General features: G+C 34.6%; 1 protein-coding gene across 2 annotated transcripts in view; it reads left to right on the forward strand.

The window, feature by feature from the left end:
* The window catches only part of septin15 (septin 15), a 39,588-nt gene extending 23,645 nt beyond the window's left edge, over positions 1-15,943 (forward strand). For both annotated transcript variants that reach the window (XM_067379074.1, XM_067379075.1), the window contains exons 4-13: positions 1,625-1,725; positions 1,902-2,036; positions 3,974-4,091; positions 4,182-4,274; positions 6,467-6,563; positions 10,479-10,530; positions 10,690-10,815; positions 12,798-12,933; positions 13,020-13,165; positions 14,137-15,943. In XM_067379074.1, the coding sequence (XP_067235175.1) occupies positions 1,625-1,725; positions 1,902-2,036; positions 3,974-4,091; positions 4,182-4,274; positions 6,467-6,563; positions 10,479-10,530; positions 10,690-10,815; positions 12,798-12,933; positions 13,020-13,165; positions 14,137-14,176 (1,044 nt within the window). In that variant the 3' untranslated portion in view covers positions 14,177-15,943. The remainder of the gene's footprint in view (positions 1-1,624; positions 1,726-1,901; positions 2,037-3,973; positions 4,092-4,181; positions 4,275-6,466; positions 6,564-10,478; positions 10,531-10,689; positions 10,816-12,797; positions 12,934-13,019; positions 13,166-14,136) is intronic.
* The last annotated feature ends 1,528 nt before the right edge of the window (positions 15,944-17,471 follow it).

The following is a 17,471-nucleotide window of genomic DNA, read 5'->3' on the forward strand; positions in this document are numbered from 1 at the left end:
CAAAAATAATGACTTTATTCAACAATTTCTTCTCTTCCTTCTGACATAGAACCCGGAAGCGCTGCACTGTGTTTACTATGTGATCAGCATAGGAAGAGAAGAAATTGTTGTATAAAGTCGTTATTTTTTTTCGTAAGTTTTTGACGAACAAAAAGTATTCTCGTTGCTTCATAACATAAAGCTTGAACCACTGTAGTCACATGGACTATTTTAACAATGTCTATACTTCCTTTCTGGGTCTTAAAAGTGGTAATAAGGTTACATTGTATCGTAGGCCAGAAAACTCATGGATTTCATCAAAAATATTGAAGAGCAAAGCAAAGGTCTTACAGGTTTGGAAAGACATGAGGGTGAGTAATTAATGACAGAATTTTCACTTTTGGGTGAACTAACTTTTTAAGGCCAATTTGTCATTAGCTCCTTTTGTATAAGCTGAATGGCTATAGTGTTCTTTAAAGGTGCAGTATGTAATAATTTTGTCTGCTAGAGGTCGCTAGAGGCCTATTCAAAACAAAGGCGTAGCTTGATGACGGCAAGTTTGAGTGTGGAATCTTGGGACATGATCCACCTCAACAGACCGTACAATAGGACTTGGGAAGAAAACATGTTAATGGATGCGATTATTAACGTTACTGTAGTATGAAGCAGAGCAGGACCGAGTGTTGTGGGAGCTGAACGAGGCCGCTGGAGCGATTGCGCAACACACGCCTCACGAGCAGTTATTATGCCACAATTGCCAGCGCTGCTTCCGCTTTACCATATCATATGTATTGACAGCACAATTTTTATTGTGAGGTTATGATGTTAAATTATGATAACTACACTGTAGCTTCTACAGTAAGTAACAAAATCTATCCAATACTGGATTTCGTAAGTGTCTGAAAAAGACAATTTTCACATGCCATCATTACATATTACTCTTGTCCCAAACTCTTCTTGGGTCGTTTGGTTGGCCCGTACGCTTACGTTTACATTTACGGGAGCTGTCCTTGTCGACAGAACCAGCGGCAGATGGTAAACAATAATTATGTTCTATAAATAAGTAACACAATCCACCATAAAACGTGCAAGAAGTAAATAAGGAACTGTTTGAAGCAAGCTAGTGGTTTGCTGGACGCTAGACACTACTTCCGCATTTGTCCACGATACTGTTGTCATGTGGTTTCTACGTCAGTAAAGGCGGTAACAAAGGGTAACTGACGTCATTGACAGGCGACTGCACTGCCCCATGTCACTGTTTAGAATGGGAATTTTCTCATGATTTACAAGTAGTTGAAAACATTAGAGATATTGTTAGTAATCAGCTGGACAAAATATATAACACTAGCCAAGTGGTTTTTGGATATTTTACTACGAATATCGTACAAATTGTATCTTTAATGTTTATGTTCTAAAGTAATCTATGGCCTTTGTAGGCTCACGTTTGGTTTGATGCAAATGCAAAGGTAGAAACTCTTATGCACAAACTGTATTAACCAAAATCTCCACTCACATGAATGTTTGTGGCTTAGGGTTAGTTAGCATTGATGTTCTGTCAATCACATGAATCTGGAACAAACAGGCAAGGTTGCTGTCTCCGGCTTAGTCACGTATCCTGTTGTGACAATTCTGGTCCTTCTTTCAGGTGGAACAGTCCAAAGTGCTCATAAAGGAGGGGGGTGTTCAGCTCACGCTCACCATCGTCGACACACCAGGCTTTGGAGATGCGGTGGACAACAGCAACTGGTGAGTTTAATTTCAAGGGCCTTTAGACGCTTAGACCCTGTCAGAGACATAAAAAATTATTTTATCTTTTGACTATAATGGAGTTTATGCAGGATGTTATATATGATGGTGATGCAATGACTTCTCAAGCTTTGCCTCTGACTTTGCCTTTCATCTCTCTGCCTCCCCTTTTTCAGCTGGCAGCCAGTCATCAACTACATCGACAGTAAGTTTGAAGACTTCCTGAATGCTGAATCTCGTGTTAACAGAAGGCAGATGCCTGACAACAGGGTGCACTGCTGCTTGTACTTCATCGCCCCCTCTGGTCACGGGTAGGTACTGCACCCTCTACAAATGAAGCTTGGCATGAATCAACCAGCTTAAAATAGAAGCACCACACACACATGTCCTGATTTACACATCTTGCACTTTGTTCAGGAGTGGGATGATGTTGGAATTTTGTACATGAATACTATACGACTGTGGTACAATGAAGGCATCAGAACATGTGACTGTGCACTGATTTAAATGCATTAACGAGTGAAATGGAGAGACGGAGGACGTATGAGCACAGATGGAGATGCACGCTACCCACACCGTATCTAAAAGCATTACATAATGCCTGCTAAACTGGGCCTGACGTATGATAGGCGTTGACTTGTTTATTTTTGAAATTTATTAGCTTGTCTGGCTTAGTTTTACTAAGGAAAAGAACAGAAATAAGATTTGTGGTTAAAATATGACATATTTCTTGTGATGTAAGAATACTTTGGGAGTATTTATCACAGGATCTTTCTGTACATCATTGAATCATAGTCTTTAATTTTGTTTTTTATTCATCTTTATTTATTGTCCGTTGTTTTGTGATTTAAAGGCATTAACATGTGGGAAAATCCTCTATAATCCTTTAGTGTATAGTTCATCATCTACAGTCTCTGAATAGAAAAAACAAAGCACTGTTTACTTACAAATTTACATTCAGTGACCCCGCGGTCTTGTGTGTTCAAACAGCCCTACACATTTTCTTGTGTGCCCTTTTTGAGACGCCACTATGAGGCAACATTCATATCTTGGTGACCTTTGTGTTGCATCTTCAGTCTCGACATTCCTGAAATGTATAAACAGCCCCTCAGCTGGCCCCCAAAGCCACATAAACACACACAAACCCAGCTCAGTGTAAAGAACAGCCTCTTTGTTTGGAATCCCAAATGAAAGTGATGCAAAGAGAGACAGAGTGAAGCCCTCATTCCCTCCATGACATAATTTTTCTGGTTTGGAAGGAAATGATGAGAAAACGGTCAGTGTTGTGTGGTGGCTCTGTGCTGACAGTGGCCTCTCTGCTCTGGTCTGTTTATTCATCCCCTTTTCTGGTGCCTGACTTGTTTTTAGTTCTATTGCATCACTGCAAAGGACATTTTTGTAGTGGTTTTATTTAACCTTAAAGGGTTAGTTCACACAAAAATGAAAATTCTGTCATTTATTACTCCCCCTCATGACGTTCCACACCTGTAAGACCTTCGTTCATCTTCAGAACACAAATTAAGATATTTTTCATAAAATCCGGTGGCTCAGTGAGGCCTGCATTGACAGCAAGATAATTAACACTTTCAGATGCCCAGAAAGCTACTAAAAACAATTCATGTTAGGACAGTGGTTCAACCTTAATGTTATAAAGCGACCAGAATACTTTTTGTACACCAAAAAAAACTAAATAATGACTTTTCAACAATATCTAGTGATGGGCGATTTCAAAACACTACTTCATGAAGCTTCGAAGATTTACAAATCTTTTGTTTTGAATCAGTGGTTCGGAGCGCCAAAGTCACGTCATTTCAGTAAATGAGGCTTCGCTATATCATAAGTAGGGATATGCAATCGCGATTAATCGTTTGCAAAATAAAAATCTGTGTTTACGTAATATGTGTGTGTTCTGTGTATAATAATTATGCATATATAAATACACATGCATACATGTATAAATTTAAGAAATATATGCATGTTCAAATAAATATATATTTATATATATTTTATATAAATATAAATATATTATATATAAATCTAACTTTTTTCTTAAATATATACATGTATATGTCTGTGTGTGTGTGTGTGTGTATATAATATATATATATAAAATATGGGGTACTGTATTGTACTACACCTTGTTATACAATAATTTAGTCATCTAAATAATGTATTGGCACCACAAGCAGCTTCACAAAATTAAAATGTTAGAAGCAATTCAATTGTTTTTTTTAAATCTTTTTTTCAGACTGAAGCCTCTTGATATCGAGTTCATGAAGCGTCTACATGACAAAGTCAATGTCATTCCCCTCATCGCCAAGGCCGATACGCTCACACCAGAAGAGTGCCAGCTTTTCAAGAAACAGGTGTGTGTTATTGTGTGATTTTACATTTCAATGCTGATCATTTGCATTTTACCATTTTTCTCAAGTATACTACTATTCTCTCATCATTAGATTATGAAGGAGATCCAGGAGCACAAAATCAAGATCTATGAGTTTCCCGACACAGAGGACGATGAGGACAGCAAACTGATCCGAAAGATAAAGGTAAAGATTCAGTCCATTAACATCAGTCAAAGAAACATTGTACTAAACTTTAAGTAAAATGATTAAACCAGGAGTGCAGCAGATAATTACAGACAACATTAGTTAATGCATTATTAACTAAAAATGAACAAAAGTATATTTATAAAATTAAACAAGGTTTCCTTGACCGTGAGATCCCTGAGTTTTGGTTAATGTTAGTTTACAAATATACTATGGGTTTGTTTTCTTTTTCTTTTCTTTTTTTGGAATTTGTATAAAAAAAAAACTTGGGGTCCAATTCTCACTGTTAACTAGTTGCTTATTAGAGTGCATATTAGTAGGATGTTGGCTGTTTATTAGTACTCATAGAGCACATATTAACGCCTTATTCTGCATGACCTTATTCTACATCCCTTAATCCTACTCAATAAACTTAACAATTACTTTACTAACTATTAATAAGCAGTAAGTCATAGTTCATAGTTACTTAATACTAAGAATTGGAAACTAAAGTGTGACCAAACTTAAAATTCTCATTTTCTGGCTTGGAAAAGTGATTACAACTTTGCTTGAAATTTCTTTTTGCAATGGCATTTTATTTAAAATTATTTAATAAAATTATTTAATGTTTCTTGAGAGGTGGAAGCCTCATACCTTCACATTTCATAAATCATTACTATCGGTCACCCTTCATGTCGGTCTGTGAGTTTCGCAACTATTTACCCAATGAAAAGTATTAAAAAGACCCCGTAACTCCATTGGATCCTTAAACTGTCTGTAAAATCTCCACCCTGCCTCTATCATGAATGAAGTGCCCCAAGCATTTTGGACCATCTATGCTTGTTTGCAATGCAAAGGTAAATGAAGAACTGGTTGTTTGAATAAGTCAATAGTCTAGCATTTTTCGTCAAGTCATAGCCGATATTATCTTAAATAGCCTGTGTGCAGCACTTCGTTCTTAATAACATGAGATTTTGGAAAAAATTTATAAGAAAGCTTAGAATACAATGAATTCAGACATACTACTCTTTTGGTGTACTGTTTTTCGCCTGCTGTATAGTAGGGAAGTATTCGATTTCGGATGCAGCAACAGTGTTAAATTATTTACAAAAAAAAAAAAAAAAATCCAGTTTTTTTTCCATTACCTGAAAAGTAGCTGTTTTGTACGGAAGAGGATTAGGGTCAAGCAATAATAAAAAAATAAAACCATCTCAAGATTAATGTTGTCAAATTTCGAGAAAAAAGTCAAGATAAAATGTTGAGAATAAAGTCATTAAATTATGAGAATAAAATCATTAAATTACGAGAACAAATTCGTTAAATTACAAATTTGTTCTCATAATTTAACGACTTTTTTCTCATAATTTAATGAGTTTCTCAACATTTTATCTCGACTTTTTTTTTCGAAATTTAACATTTTTCTCATAATTTAACAAATTTGTTCTCGTAATTTAATGACTTTATTCTCAACATTTTATCTCGACTTTTTTCTCGTAATTTAATTACTTTATTCTCATAATTTAGTGACTTTATTCTCAACATTTTATCTCAACTTTTTTCTCTAAATTTAACGACATTTTTCTCATAATTTAACAAATTTGTTCTCGTAATTTAACAACTTTTTTCTCGTAATTTAATTACTTTATTCTTATAATTTTTTTTCTCGACTTTTTTCTGAATTTAACGAGTTTTTTCTCGTAATTTAACGAGTTTATTCTCAACATTTTATCTCAAATTTTTCTCGAAATTTAACAACTTTAATCTCGAGATGGCTTTATTTTTTTGTTATTGCTTGGCCCTAATCCTCTTCCATATTTTTTGATATGAGGTTTCCGCCTGGAAGTGACAATATGTAATTGTATAAAAATTTCACACAACTGGAAAAGTCTAACTGTGGAGAATCTTGAAAATCTCCTCAAGCATTAACTAATGTTAACATATACAGTGTTACCTACATTTTTAAATTTTAATTTCAAAACGCTAAAACAATGATAAATGCAAAGTCTTTATTTTTCCCAACAGCATCCACAATGTTGTTTGTTTCTCTAGGTCAGCTTGAGGTTATTATTGACTAGAACTGATTTAGTCGTCTGATCTGGCCTGATCTGGATCTAAAGTTCAATGTGATCCTAAGTCAGACCCCCTGCATCCGTTCACTCTCCCTGTGTGTGGTCGATACAGACTCTGTAATTAACTGTGGTTTGTACCGACAGGAGAAGATGCCTCTGGCCGTGGTCGGTAGCAACGTGGTGATCGAAGTCAATGGCAGGAAGGTCAGAGGTCGCCAATACCCCTGGGGTGTGGCAGAAGGTACGTCCTTTGACATGAGGACTGGACCATTTTTAAGGGAATAGGGTTGTTCCAGTGCATACAAAACAAATGTATGCGCTGGCTGGACGATCTCCCTCCCAGCTGAGGGATTCTGGAAAAGGGAGGACGATGAGGTACAAGGTTTTCCAGAGAGAAAAACTGTCACCCCTTCTTTTCATCATTGGCCACAAATGACTTGTTGTTGTGGTTTTACTTTCCCCACATTTCTTTCTTTACAAAGCGCTCTCCTCCCTGCAAAACGTTTTCATTTGGAATTGTTGTTGTGTTGGTGAGCGAGTGTCTTTTTTCCTCGGTTGTTTATGTGTCATTGTTTCTTTTCTCTTTTTTTCTTTCTGTCTGCTCTTTTCCATGACTGACAGAGGGCATTATTGGTAAACAAAACCATTTTTCATTTCTCCTCTCTTCGTTAAGGCCTCCCCCTCCTTCCACTTTCACCTTTTTGCTGCTCTGAAACTTTGCTGATTGTCAGATATGTGCTCTATAAATAGTCATGGAGAAACCTGTTAGCTGCAGTCCCAATAGAATATAGAGCAGCGCTGCTCTCTAACATGTTTATATGTTCTTAATTACTCTCTATGTAGGGCTGGACGATATAGCATGCTTTAGAAATCATTTTAATACGCCATTCAAGAAACATTTCTTATTATTGTCTATGTTGAAAACAGTTGTGATTGGGGCCTAAGTAACTTTTTGCCACACCTGCCAGTGGCCGGTAACTTAAGAAAATTTACTGGCCATAAATATTTTTTACCTGCCATGAAACAGTTTTTGCAAAAACAGGCAGTTATTACAAAAAAAATATTATATACCAGTGAAAATTCACAATTTTACCACAGCTAAAACTACTAGCCTAAATTTAAAACATTATTAAAGTCAAGTAAATAGTCAGTAAAAAAAAAAAAAAAAAAAAAAAAAATAAATATATATATATATATATATATATATATATATATATATATATATATATATATATATATATATATATATATATATATATATATATATATATATATAATATATATATATATATATATATAAAATAATCAAATTACAAGCAAAAGCACAAAGAAATACAATAGAGCAAAGATACAAATGAAATAAACAGTGCATTTCAGGCAAGTCTGACAGTAGTTTTCAGGTAGCCTAAAGAGATTTAATGTAAAATAAAAACTTCATAGTCTTCACTGTACATCCCGAATAAAGTTACAAAGTTAATCAGTCAAGAGCAGTGAGTGATTTTTTTTTTTTTTTTTCCTTTGTTGTTTGATTAACATTAAAAACACAGACAGCAGCAGGAATATTAGGCTGCTGTCACTTTAAGACCGAATGCATGGATCTAACCTACTGATACTGTACATATTTTTACTTTTACATTTACTTGCTTTTTTTTATATAATTTTGTGAATTTGTGTGCTCAAAACAAGTGCAAGATGAAATGAAGGAGAGCTCCGTTTAGTATCCGTGCGCTGTCTGAGACGCGACTTTCTGGGTGCGCATTTCTGATGTAAACTTTCCACACAGCGCTCGAGTAATGAAATGAGTTCTCTTTTGCGTCTTTTTAAACTATAGTGACAATGCACCGCTGGCCCGTCAACTGTCCCGAGCGTCGTTCAGGTTTGTTCATGTTCATGCATTGTTCGAAATAATAAAAATGTTACCGGCCAACTGGCGAGTGACACAGTTTCTTATACTTCTACTCACATTTAGTGCTTGGCGAGTGTTTATTTTAGGCTCTGGTTGCGCTTAATAATTAATTTATTTATTTTTTGTTTTGAAATTCAAAAGAATAGCATTTATTTAACATTGTTGCATAGCCTATAAATTATAAATATAATAAACAATTTTGAAAAGATAAAGAAAATACCACAATTTTCATTGTTTATTTATATTTACTAATGTTGCAGTGTTAATAAGGAGCCATGTTTACCTGCAGATATTTTGTCAATCATAGACGAGGAGGGAACACAAAGCTAGCCAATTTGCAAGGCCTAGGAAACATAACTGGCTAAATTAAAACTCTGAATATCTCAGTATTTATGATGTTGCTTCATTTGATATTGCCAACAAAATCATTGCAAATACATCATAAATATTCAACATATCATCCAGCCCTACTCTTATTTTTAAACAAAACCTTGCATTCAGACATGCATGCCTCCCATTACTTATTTCCAACTTCCATTTTGGATTTAAATACGTTGAGGGATACAAAATGCGCCTCGAGTCTGGGGTCAATTTTTTTTCCCTGTGCATAATTTAAGTACTTTGGCGTCATCATTTATAAGCATTTTTGCCTCTGAACTCTGATGCGGGGTTGACTGAGTGCTAATGTTTCCATCCTAACCTCTGAACAACACTATTCTAACCTATGATCCGATATATGGGACGCGTTTTTGAGGCACCGTCCATACCTGTCGGCATCAGGAGTTTGCTGTTGCTGTCCCATCAAAAAATAAATGACAAATCCCATGATCCCTTTAGACATGACTCCACCTCCTGCCCCTCCCCCTAGCTCCATTTGGCTGGTATCTCTGCTTGTCATCGCTATGCCATGTAACCCTTCCTACAACACACCATTTTTAGTCTTAGTAGCCTATAAATCACAGGTTGAGTGGGGGTTCCTACAGGAGAGACTTTAGTCCCGCCCCTCCAACTGCTCACAGGTAGGTGGTTGTAGCAGATGATTGACACGTGGGTCAGTCAATCAGAATCAGTTCTCCGTATAGGTAAGGTTCTTGCTTGGTAAAGCATCTTAGGGCTCTATAACTGTTGTAACTGTGCAGGTTAGACTTGCAGAAGACGTTTCATCCTTTAACCATCTGTCAGAAACCAGTGTCTCTGGTCCTTTTCCAGAATCCCATGTGACGACAGCGATGTTTGATCATACATAACTGTGTATGATCACATTACAGCGGTCTGAACTGCTAACCTGTTGTTTATTTTTGTGACTGTTTAACCTTTTGGCATATTCTGTTTGGTATCTAAATACTAAAATGTGTTGTTCTTTTAATTGACAACCACCTGACATGTGTTTTTTGATTTTTCATTTGTCTGATGATGTTAAATTTATGTTCCGTCCTCAGTGTCTGATTCTGTTTGCTTTAAATGTATAATTTGTCACTGTATTATGTCTGTTTTTAAATGTATTTTAAAAATTAGGGATGCATTGATATTCATTTTGGCTGATATGATAAGCCCATTAATTATTTTTTATGTTATGGCTGATAATTAATAAATGGCTAGTCGTATAATTATATATGATTTTTCTAAATAAATGCTAAAAACTAAAATAAATTAAGTGAAAAAATCCATAAGCTATTTTGGGTATCACAAAATTATATTGTACAGTATAAGTTTTGAGATTTGAACACTTTTATTAAATTATTGTTGTTTTTAAAGATTAAATTATGGCAAATACTGTCAAAATGTGAAAATAGGGGAAGTTAGCATGCACGATCAAATATCCAATATTGTTCGATACTGATATATTTAATAATAATAACAAAAATTTAAAAAAAAACATGGGGCGATAACTGATATGGTATTGATATATCATGCATCCCTACTGAACATTGTTGTTGACTGGGTTTTTTTAATCAAAACAGAAGTCCAGTCTCATCATAACTGTATACATCCACAAAAATAATGCATTTCATGTCAACTTTTATTGTTGCACTTAACAATATTACAATATTATATGTTGTAGTCCTGCATGTGAATTTTTTTTTTTTTTTTCTATTAAATCATTGTATTTTGACATTTTAAATGAAATCTAAAAAATTAAGAAAAAAAAAAAAAAAGAAATTTTAGAGATTCAAAAGTTTTGAAGGGTTTGGAAGTCATTCTGATGATGTTATTGGGCTAAAATATCTTCTTCATTTGTTCTTGTTTCAGTGGAGAATGGTGAGCACTGTGACTTTACGGTTCTGAGGAATATGCTCATCAGGTGAGAATCGGCCTGTGCAATGAGATCGCTGTGAATTAACACTGTGTCCTGACAGGTTTCCAGCATCAAGTAATTGAAAGTAAAATACTGAGGCTGCAGATAATTTACATTTCTTCGTTGATTATAGTTTAACCTATCATCTAACTACTCTGTTGCTAGGACTCACATGCAGGACCTGAAGGACGTGACCAATAATGTTCACTATGAAAACTACCGCAGCAAGAAACTAGCAGCTGTCACCTGCAACGGGGTCGATGCCACCAAGAACAAGGGCCAGCTAACAAAGTACGAAAACAGTTATATTTTACTTCAATGTCACTCAATTTTTTTACCAAACAACATAAGCCTGTTTCCATCCACCTATTTTTATGTGAATTTTGTGTTATCAGATGTGCATAAATTCTAATAATGCAGATAAAAAACGTATGTGCTCAATTCAGGTAGATCATCTGGTGACACTTTATTTTAAGGTGACATAGTTGCATTGTACTTCCTCAAATAAGTAATGAGTAATATTAATTAACTACATGTACTTACTATAGAGTTACGGTTAGAATTAGGGTTTGGTTTAGGGTTAGTTACTATGCATAATTTACGAGTATTACTATAGTAAGTACATGTTGTAACATGTAACTAAAGGGTTAGTTCACCCAAAAATGAAAATTCTGTCATTTATTACTCACCCTCATGTCGTTCCACACCCGTAAGACCTTCATTCATCTTCAGAACACATATTAAGATATTTTTGATGAAATCCGATGGCTCAGTGAGTCGGATGCCCAGAAAGCTACTAAAGACATATTTAAAACAGTTCATGTGACTACAGTGGTTCAACCTTAATGTTATGACGAATATACTTTTTGTGCACCAAAAAACAAAATAACGACTTTATTCAACAATATCTAGTGATGGGTGATTTCAAAACACTGCTTCATGAAGCTTCGAAGCTTTTGTTTTGAATCAGTCAACTTTTGATGGAAACACATTGATTGTGAATGTGACTGAGATCCTGGATTTCTTGGGATCCAAGACATCGATGTTGAACATCTCAGACCTGTAGCCTCGTGGTTACAAATTCTTAGTCACCATGAAATCAAAATTGACAATTCTTATTTTTTTATGGAATATTATTAAATAATTAATTCATGCTAGGGGTGTAACGATACGCTCAGGTCACGATACGGTACGTATCTCGAAACGGAGTTCACGATACGATGCGTATCACGATATTTTGAACAAAATGAAACTGAAATTCAAACAGGATTTATTAAACAACATTTCAATAATTGTCCTTGTTGTACACACAAGATCACATTTCAATAAAATAAATAAATATAAAATTTTAATAAAAACCTTCTGTATTCAAATTAACAGTTGAATAGGGCTGTCTGTCACTGAAAAAAAAATGTTAAATTTAACATGAACTTAGAATTATGAATAAGGGTCGTTCACATATCGCGTCTAAAAACCCGTGGAAGGCACGGCCGCACCGCTTCTCCTTCTTTCCAAAGTGCTTGCGCTCACTTACTGAACTAGAGAGCTGATTGAGACACACCATCTACAATAAATCGTTACACCCCTAATACTTATGGTAATTTAAAAATGTGTCAGCATTGGATCTGGACAGGAAGGATAACTCTGAGAGTTGGAAGGGGTGTGTTGCGATTCTGCCTTCTCACATCGCCATACAGGTTCGTGGACCTGCGTATCGCGATTTCGGTTTCATATCGCATATCGTTACAGCCCTAATTCATGCACATCTTTTTTTATTTATTCATGTGCCCTCATTAAATCAAAATAGCTCTTCTCTGATGAGGTAAAACCTGTCAACAGTGTTGCCAAGTCCGCGGTTTTCCCGTGGAATTTGGCTACTTTAACACTGTTGCCGCGGGTTGAAGCGACCCAAAATAACATGATATTTAGCCTCTGGAACCCCGCCAAAAATGCATCCAGAACATGATTCTTACCGGTTGACCTCCCCTGAAATGCGATTGGGCTAGTTTTGAGTAGCAATTGGGTGGTTTTGTTGTGAAAACCTGGCAACCCTGCCTGTCACTCACATGAGATCACAGCAATAGAAAACCACAATGATCCAACAATCCAATCAATTCCCCATGAACAAAATCAAGTGCCGCCCCACATTTTTCTCAGTTTCACTCAGACTTTTCTTCCCTATGTAATGTATATCGCAATTTCCATTTCTTGTTTAAGTAAAAACGTCTAGACTTAACATTTAAAAAAGTTCCTTGTTTCAATGTCACTCTTAGGAGTCCCTTGGCCCAGATGGAGGAGGAGAGGAGGGAGCATGTGATGAAGATGAAGAAGATGGAGACAGAGATGGAGCAAGTCTTTGAGATGAAGGTCAAAGAAAAGAAGCAAAAACTGAAGGACTCTGAGGCAGAGGTGTGCATGTGTTCGGTTTCTAGTTACGACTAACATGCAGTATGACAAACACTTAACTGAGTTCATCCTGTGCTTCCTCGATGCAGTTGGAACGGCGTCACGAACAGATGAAGAAGAATCTAGAAGCTCAATATAAAGAGCTAGAGGAAAAGAGACGTCAGTTTGAGGAGGAAAAAGTCAACTGGGAGGCCCAGCAACGCATCCTGGAGCAGCAGAAACTTGATGCGTCAAAGTGAGACTTTCTCTATTCTTTCATCTCAATTCCTCAGTGCCCTGCTTTCTCTCTCGTAAAAGAGTCTTTCAGTCACTAAATAATTCATTTAGTGGGGGGGTAAAAATATATTTATTAATAAGGAACTGCACTCATGCATAGAAGCAGATTCAAGCAGGCTGACTGTCACATTTGCCAAAATGAAATTTTTACCAGGTAATAGTTTTAGTTTAAAAAAAAAAAAAAAAAAAGTAATACAAAATCTGTTTTTAAATTGATTAATATTTAATTAAAACATCTAATTTAATAAAAAAAGGTAAGATTTAAAATAAGAGAATTTATTGTATTATGTAATATATTAAATATATTGTATACAACATATTATAAACAGTAATATATTGTGAAATATTGCATTTTGAAGAACAAAATTATATTTTAATATATTTTAAAATATAATTTATTTTCAGCATCATTACTCCAGTCTTCAGTGTCACATGATCCTTCAAAAATCATTTTAATATGCTGATTTGATGCTCAAGAAACATTTTTTTATTATTATTATCAATATTGAAAACAGATGTTCTGCTTAATATTTTGGTGGAAACCGAGATGCATTTTATTCAGGATATTTGATTATTAGAAATATAATTTTTTTAAACATTATAAATGTCTTTACTGTTACTTTTTGATCAATTTAATAAAAGTATTAATTTCTTTTCTTTTTAAAAAAAATAAAATAAATAAATAAAAGTTTTGAAGGGAAATAGGAAATAGGAAATGGGAAAAATATTAGGAAAAAGGGAAAAAATAATAAGAAAAAGAGGAAAAAATAGAATTATGAAAGTTGAAATGGGAAAATATTAGTGATTACAACAAAGTTACAATAGCTATGACTAATATTTTACTCTGTCTTGATAAAATGTATATCTGAAATGGTTCCTGTTGGTTAATGAATTTCTTCACCAATGTTTTTCATCTTTCTTTGTTTTCAGGACAATGGAAAAGAACAAGAAAAAAGGGAAAATCTTTTAAAGACATCATGAAGCTCCATTCCTCTATAAAACCAGAAACTCCTTGCATCTCTTTTGATGCTCTGATGTTCTATGACCCCATAAGAAACACATGCACAAGTGCTACGGTACATTTCACACTCCTTTGCAACAAATGAAATGAGTTTATCACCATCTTCTGGTTGGCTGTAACATTACACCCCATTCCCAGTATCTCAAGTGCATGATCTCATCTTACTTGACCAACATTCCCTTGAAACGTTAAATGATGGTTATTACAAACAAGACTTTGTGTTTGTAATATTTCCTAACAGAACAGGCCGTTTTTAGACATCATTCACACACCTTAGTGTTATGAAGGTCTCATAGTAGGTTTGTAAGAATGTGATGGAGAATGAGACGGACGGCTGGAAGAAAGAGTTGGAGTTAAGCAAGTATGTGCTGAAAAGCAAAGTTATGAATAGATGGTTTTATGCAGTTTGATCTTGGTGTGCGTGACATGATGATGTGCATTTCTTTTGAGGTCATAGACATTTGAAAACCTGTTTTAACATTATTGCACAGCTAAATGATGACAATAACTGTTTTCCATGTTTTTAAAGCATTTGCTGGCTGTGTACGTAGATAATTGTGTCCCTACCATAGATGGTGTTATACAAAATGGCATGATTGTCAACATTAATAACAAGCAAGTCATTTTTTGATATGGATGAATATAAAATAATTACAATAATATTTTAGGATGTTGCTCGAACGTTCTGCCTTAAAATTGCAGACTGTTTCGGCATTTGTCTGCTCATGTTTTGTTTTATTATAATTTTTATTGTGTCCCTCAGTTCATCCCTAAACTGATCCGAGACCATTTTAGTTGTTGGGGCTGGTCCTGGATCAGGGCTTGGTGGTCAGTTTTAACCCTAAGCGAGTTGAGTATATTTAAACTGATCTTATTTTAGCCATACTTACACCCCTTTATAATAAACTCACTTCACATTCCAGTTGTTGATGAGAATCGAAGCGCTCTTTGTTTCTGTTGGATAGTTTAGATTGACGGCACGCGGGCTCGATCACATGCCAAACAGTGTATAGACTGCAACGTGCACAAAACTCTCAACCTACCCATTGCAAAGAGTCCCTGTATGCCTCATGTGTTCACACACTATTATATATTTTGCAGGTTTGTCATTATGCAAGTTCGAACACTCAGTTCTTCCTGTCGTGGATCGCTAAGCCACACAGACGCTCTGAAGTACATGTTTGGCTTAAGATTTTTAGTAGAACAGTATTTTTTGGGAAAAAAAGGAAAAACTCTTTTCTTTAACCACTCTACACTTGTTTTTTTTGTTTTGTTTTTTTCAATAGTAGACCTGAACATGGCTCTAGACATGTTTCTTTTCTTATTATTTTTTGTACATGTATACGGTTTTCAATCTCCAATTGTTATCTTCGTCTGTTATTCTTTCTGCCTAACTGTACATTATTAAACATGAGATGTTATGCTGATGATGGTTGTGTTGTCTTTTCTTATCTTATCAGTATTTGTGGTATGCCACCATGTCGAGACACCTTTAATCTCTGTGTATTTTAATGTTAATTTGCATTTTTGACTGTTGAGCATATATAGTTTCTTTACGGTTTTAGTATTCTGGTTTTACTGCAGTTTTAAGCCCAAAGTATAGTTCATTTTTACGTGCGAGGGTGTCATCGTCATCAGAAGAGTATGCGCGTACTGTACATGCATTGTCAGATGTTTGTAACTGGGCTCGCACATGCGCATTTATTTTTTATTTTTTTTTATTTATTTATTTTTTTTTTGCAGTAATTGGTATATCCACAAGGTGGCAACTGTACATGGGGGCGTCGATTCACAAGGTAACGTTAGTCGAATACAAATTGCATAAACAGAACAGACCCATGAGAGATTGTGCAAAGAGGTTAGAAAGTACAAGAATACAAATTCAAATATATTTATATGGGTAGTAACTTGTGGCGAGAGATTGCTCAAGATTGAGCATGCGTCTAACACCTGTACGCATATGAGTCAAATGAAGCATACTTTGCATTTACAAAGCCATTTAGGCTAGTCTTCTTTTATTTTCATATATATATATATATATATATATATATATATATATATATATATATATATATATATATATATATATATATATATATAATGAGAGGAGATCAAATATAAGCCTCATCTGATACGAAAAATATATTTAATATAACAAAATTAAAAAAAAATATATATATATATATATATCATTGAACCCATGATCATTCTTGAAACCATCTTTCAGAGATTAGAGAAGCTTGAGCTGTTGGTGAGATAAAAAACAACACTGATCTTCAGAAAACAGAATTTTTTTGTTGAGATGTCTCTTCAGAACAACTGTATCCTTGTGTTAAGTTTTGTGCACCTTAATAAATCTATAAATAAATAGACAAAAAAATCTAGACATTATTTGAATGTTTGCTGTTTTAATTAAAAAAAAAGCATTACAAAGATGTTTAAATCTATTCCTAAACTGATCTGTTTCTCAAGATTCTTATTTTATACAAAGCAACAAAGATACATCTTATATAATCACAAACACTATCTTTTTCAGCTTTATATTTATGCAAACGTGTTTCTTTATTTGCATATTTATGCAGTTAATTTCTTTTTCCCCCCTCCATGTTATCTTCTGTTATTCTTTCTGCCTATCGTCATTATTAAACATGAGATGTTTTGCTGATGAGAGTCATACTGTCTTTTTCACTATTTTTGATCATTTTTTATGCACACATTGACGTGAGTCTGACACCAGGTAATCTCTGTGCTTTTTATTATTCATTTGCATAGATTGAGCGTGAAATGACAACAGGTTTAACAGGTTTAACATTCAGCATCTTGCAGTATTAATAAGGAGATGCAAAAATACATTTAATAAGAAAAGGCAGTTGTGTAAAGCAGTATCAGTATTATTTTGTGAACAGGTGTTGTGTTTTCATTTCTAAAGATGCTTCTTTATCCAAGCCTCATCTGGTTTCACACAGAATTGGGTTCTAGGTGTCGTAACACTGAGGGGGGAAAAAGTTCACATTCACTTTTTTTTTTTTTTTTTTTTTATGTTATTGCTAACATATATATGCAAAATCATTTTTATCATTTGTCTACAATTTAAATTAGCATATGACAATTTTTTTCTAAATTATAACCTATATTTTGGCGTTAAATATACTTACACAATGCCTGCGCCAGGACAATATGATTGTGTCCTCACAGCTTTCACAACTTTACTGTCTGGAATTGGGAAGTCGATAAAACTGAAGCA

The sequence above is a fragment of the Chanodichthys erythropterus genome, chromosome 24, assembly GCF_024489055.1.
Source record: "Chanodichthys erythropterus isolate Z2021 chromosome 24, ASM2448905v1, whole genome shotgun sequence".
Taxonomy (NCBI): domain Eukaryota; kingdom Metazoa; phylum Chordata; class Actinopteri; order Cypriniformes; family Xenocyprididae; genus Chanodichthys; species Chanodichthys erythropterus.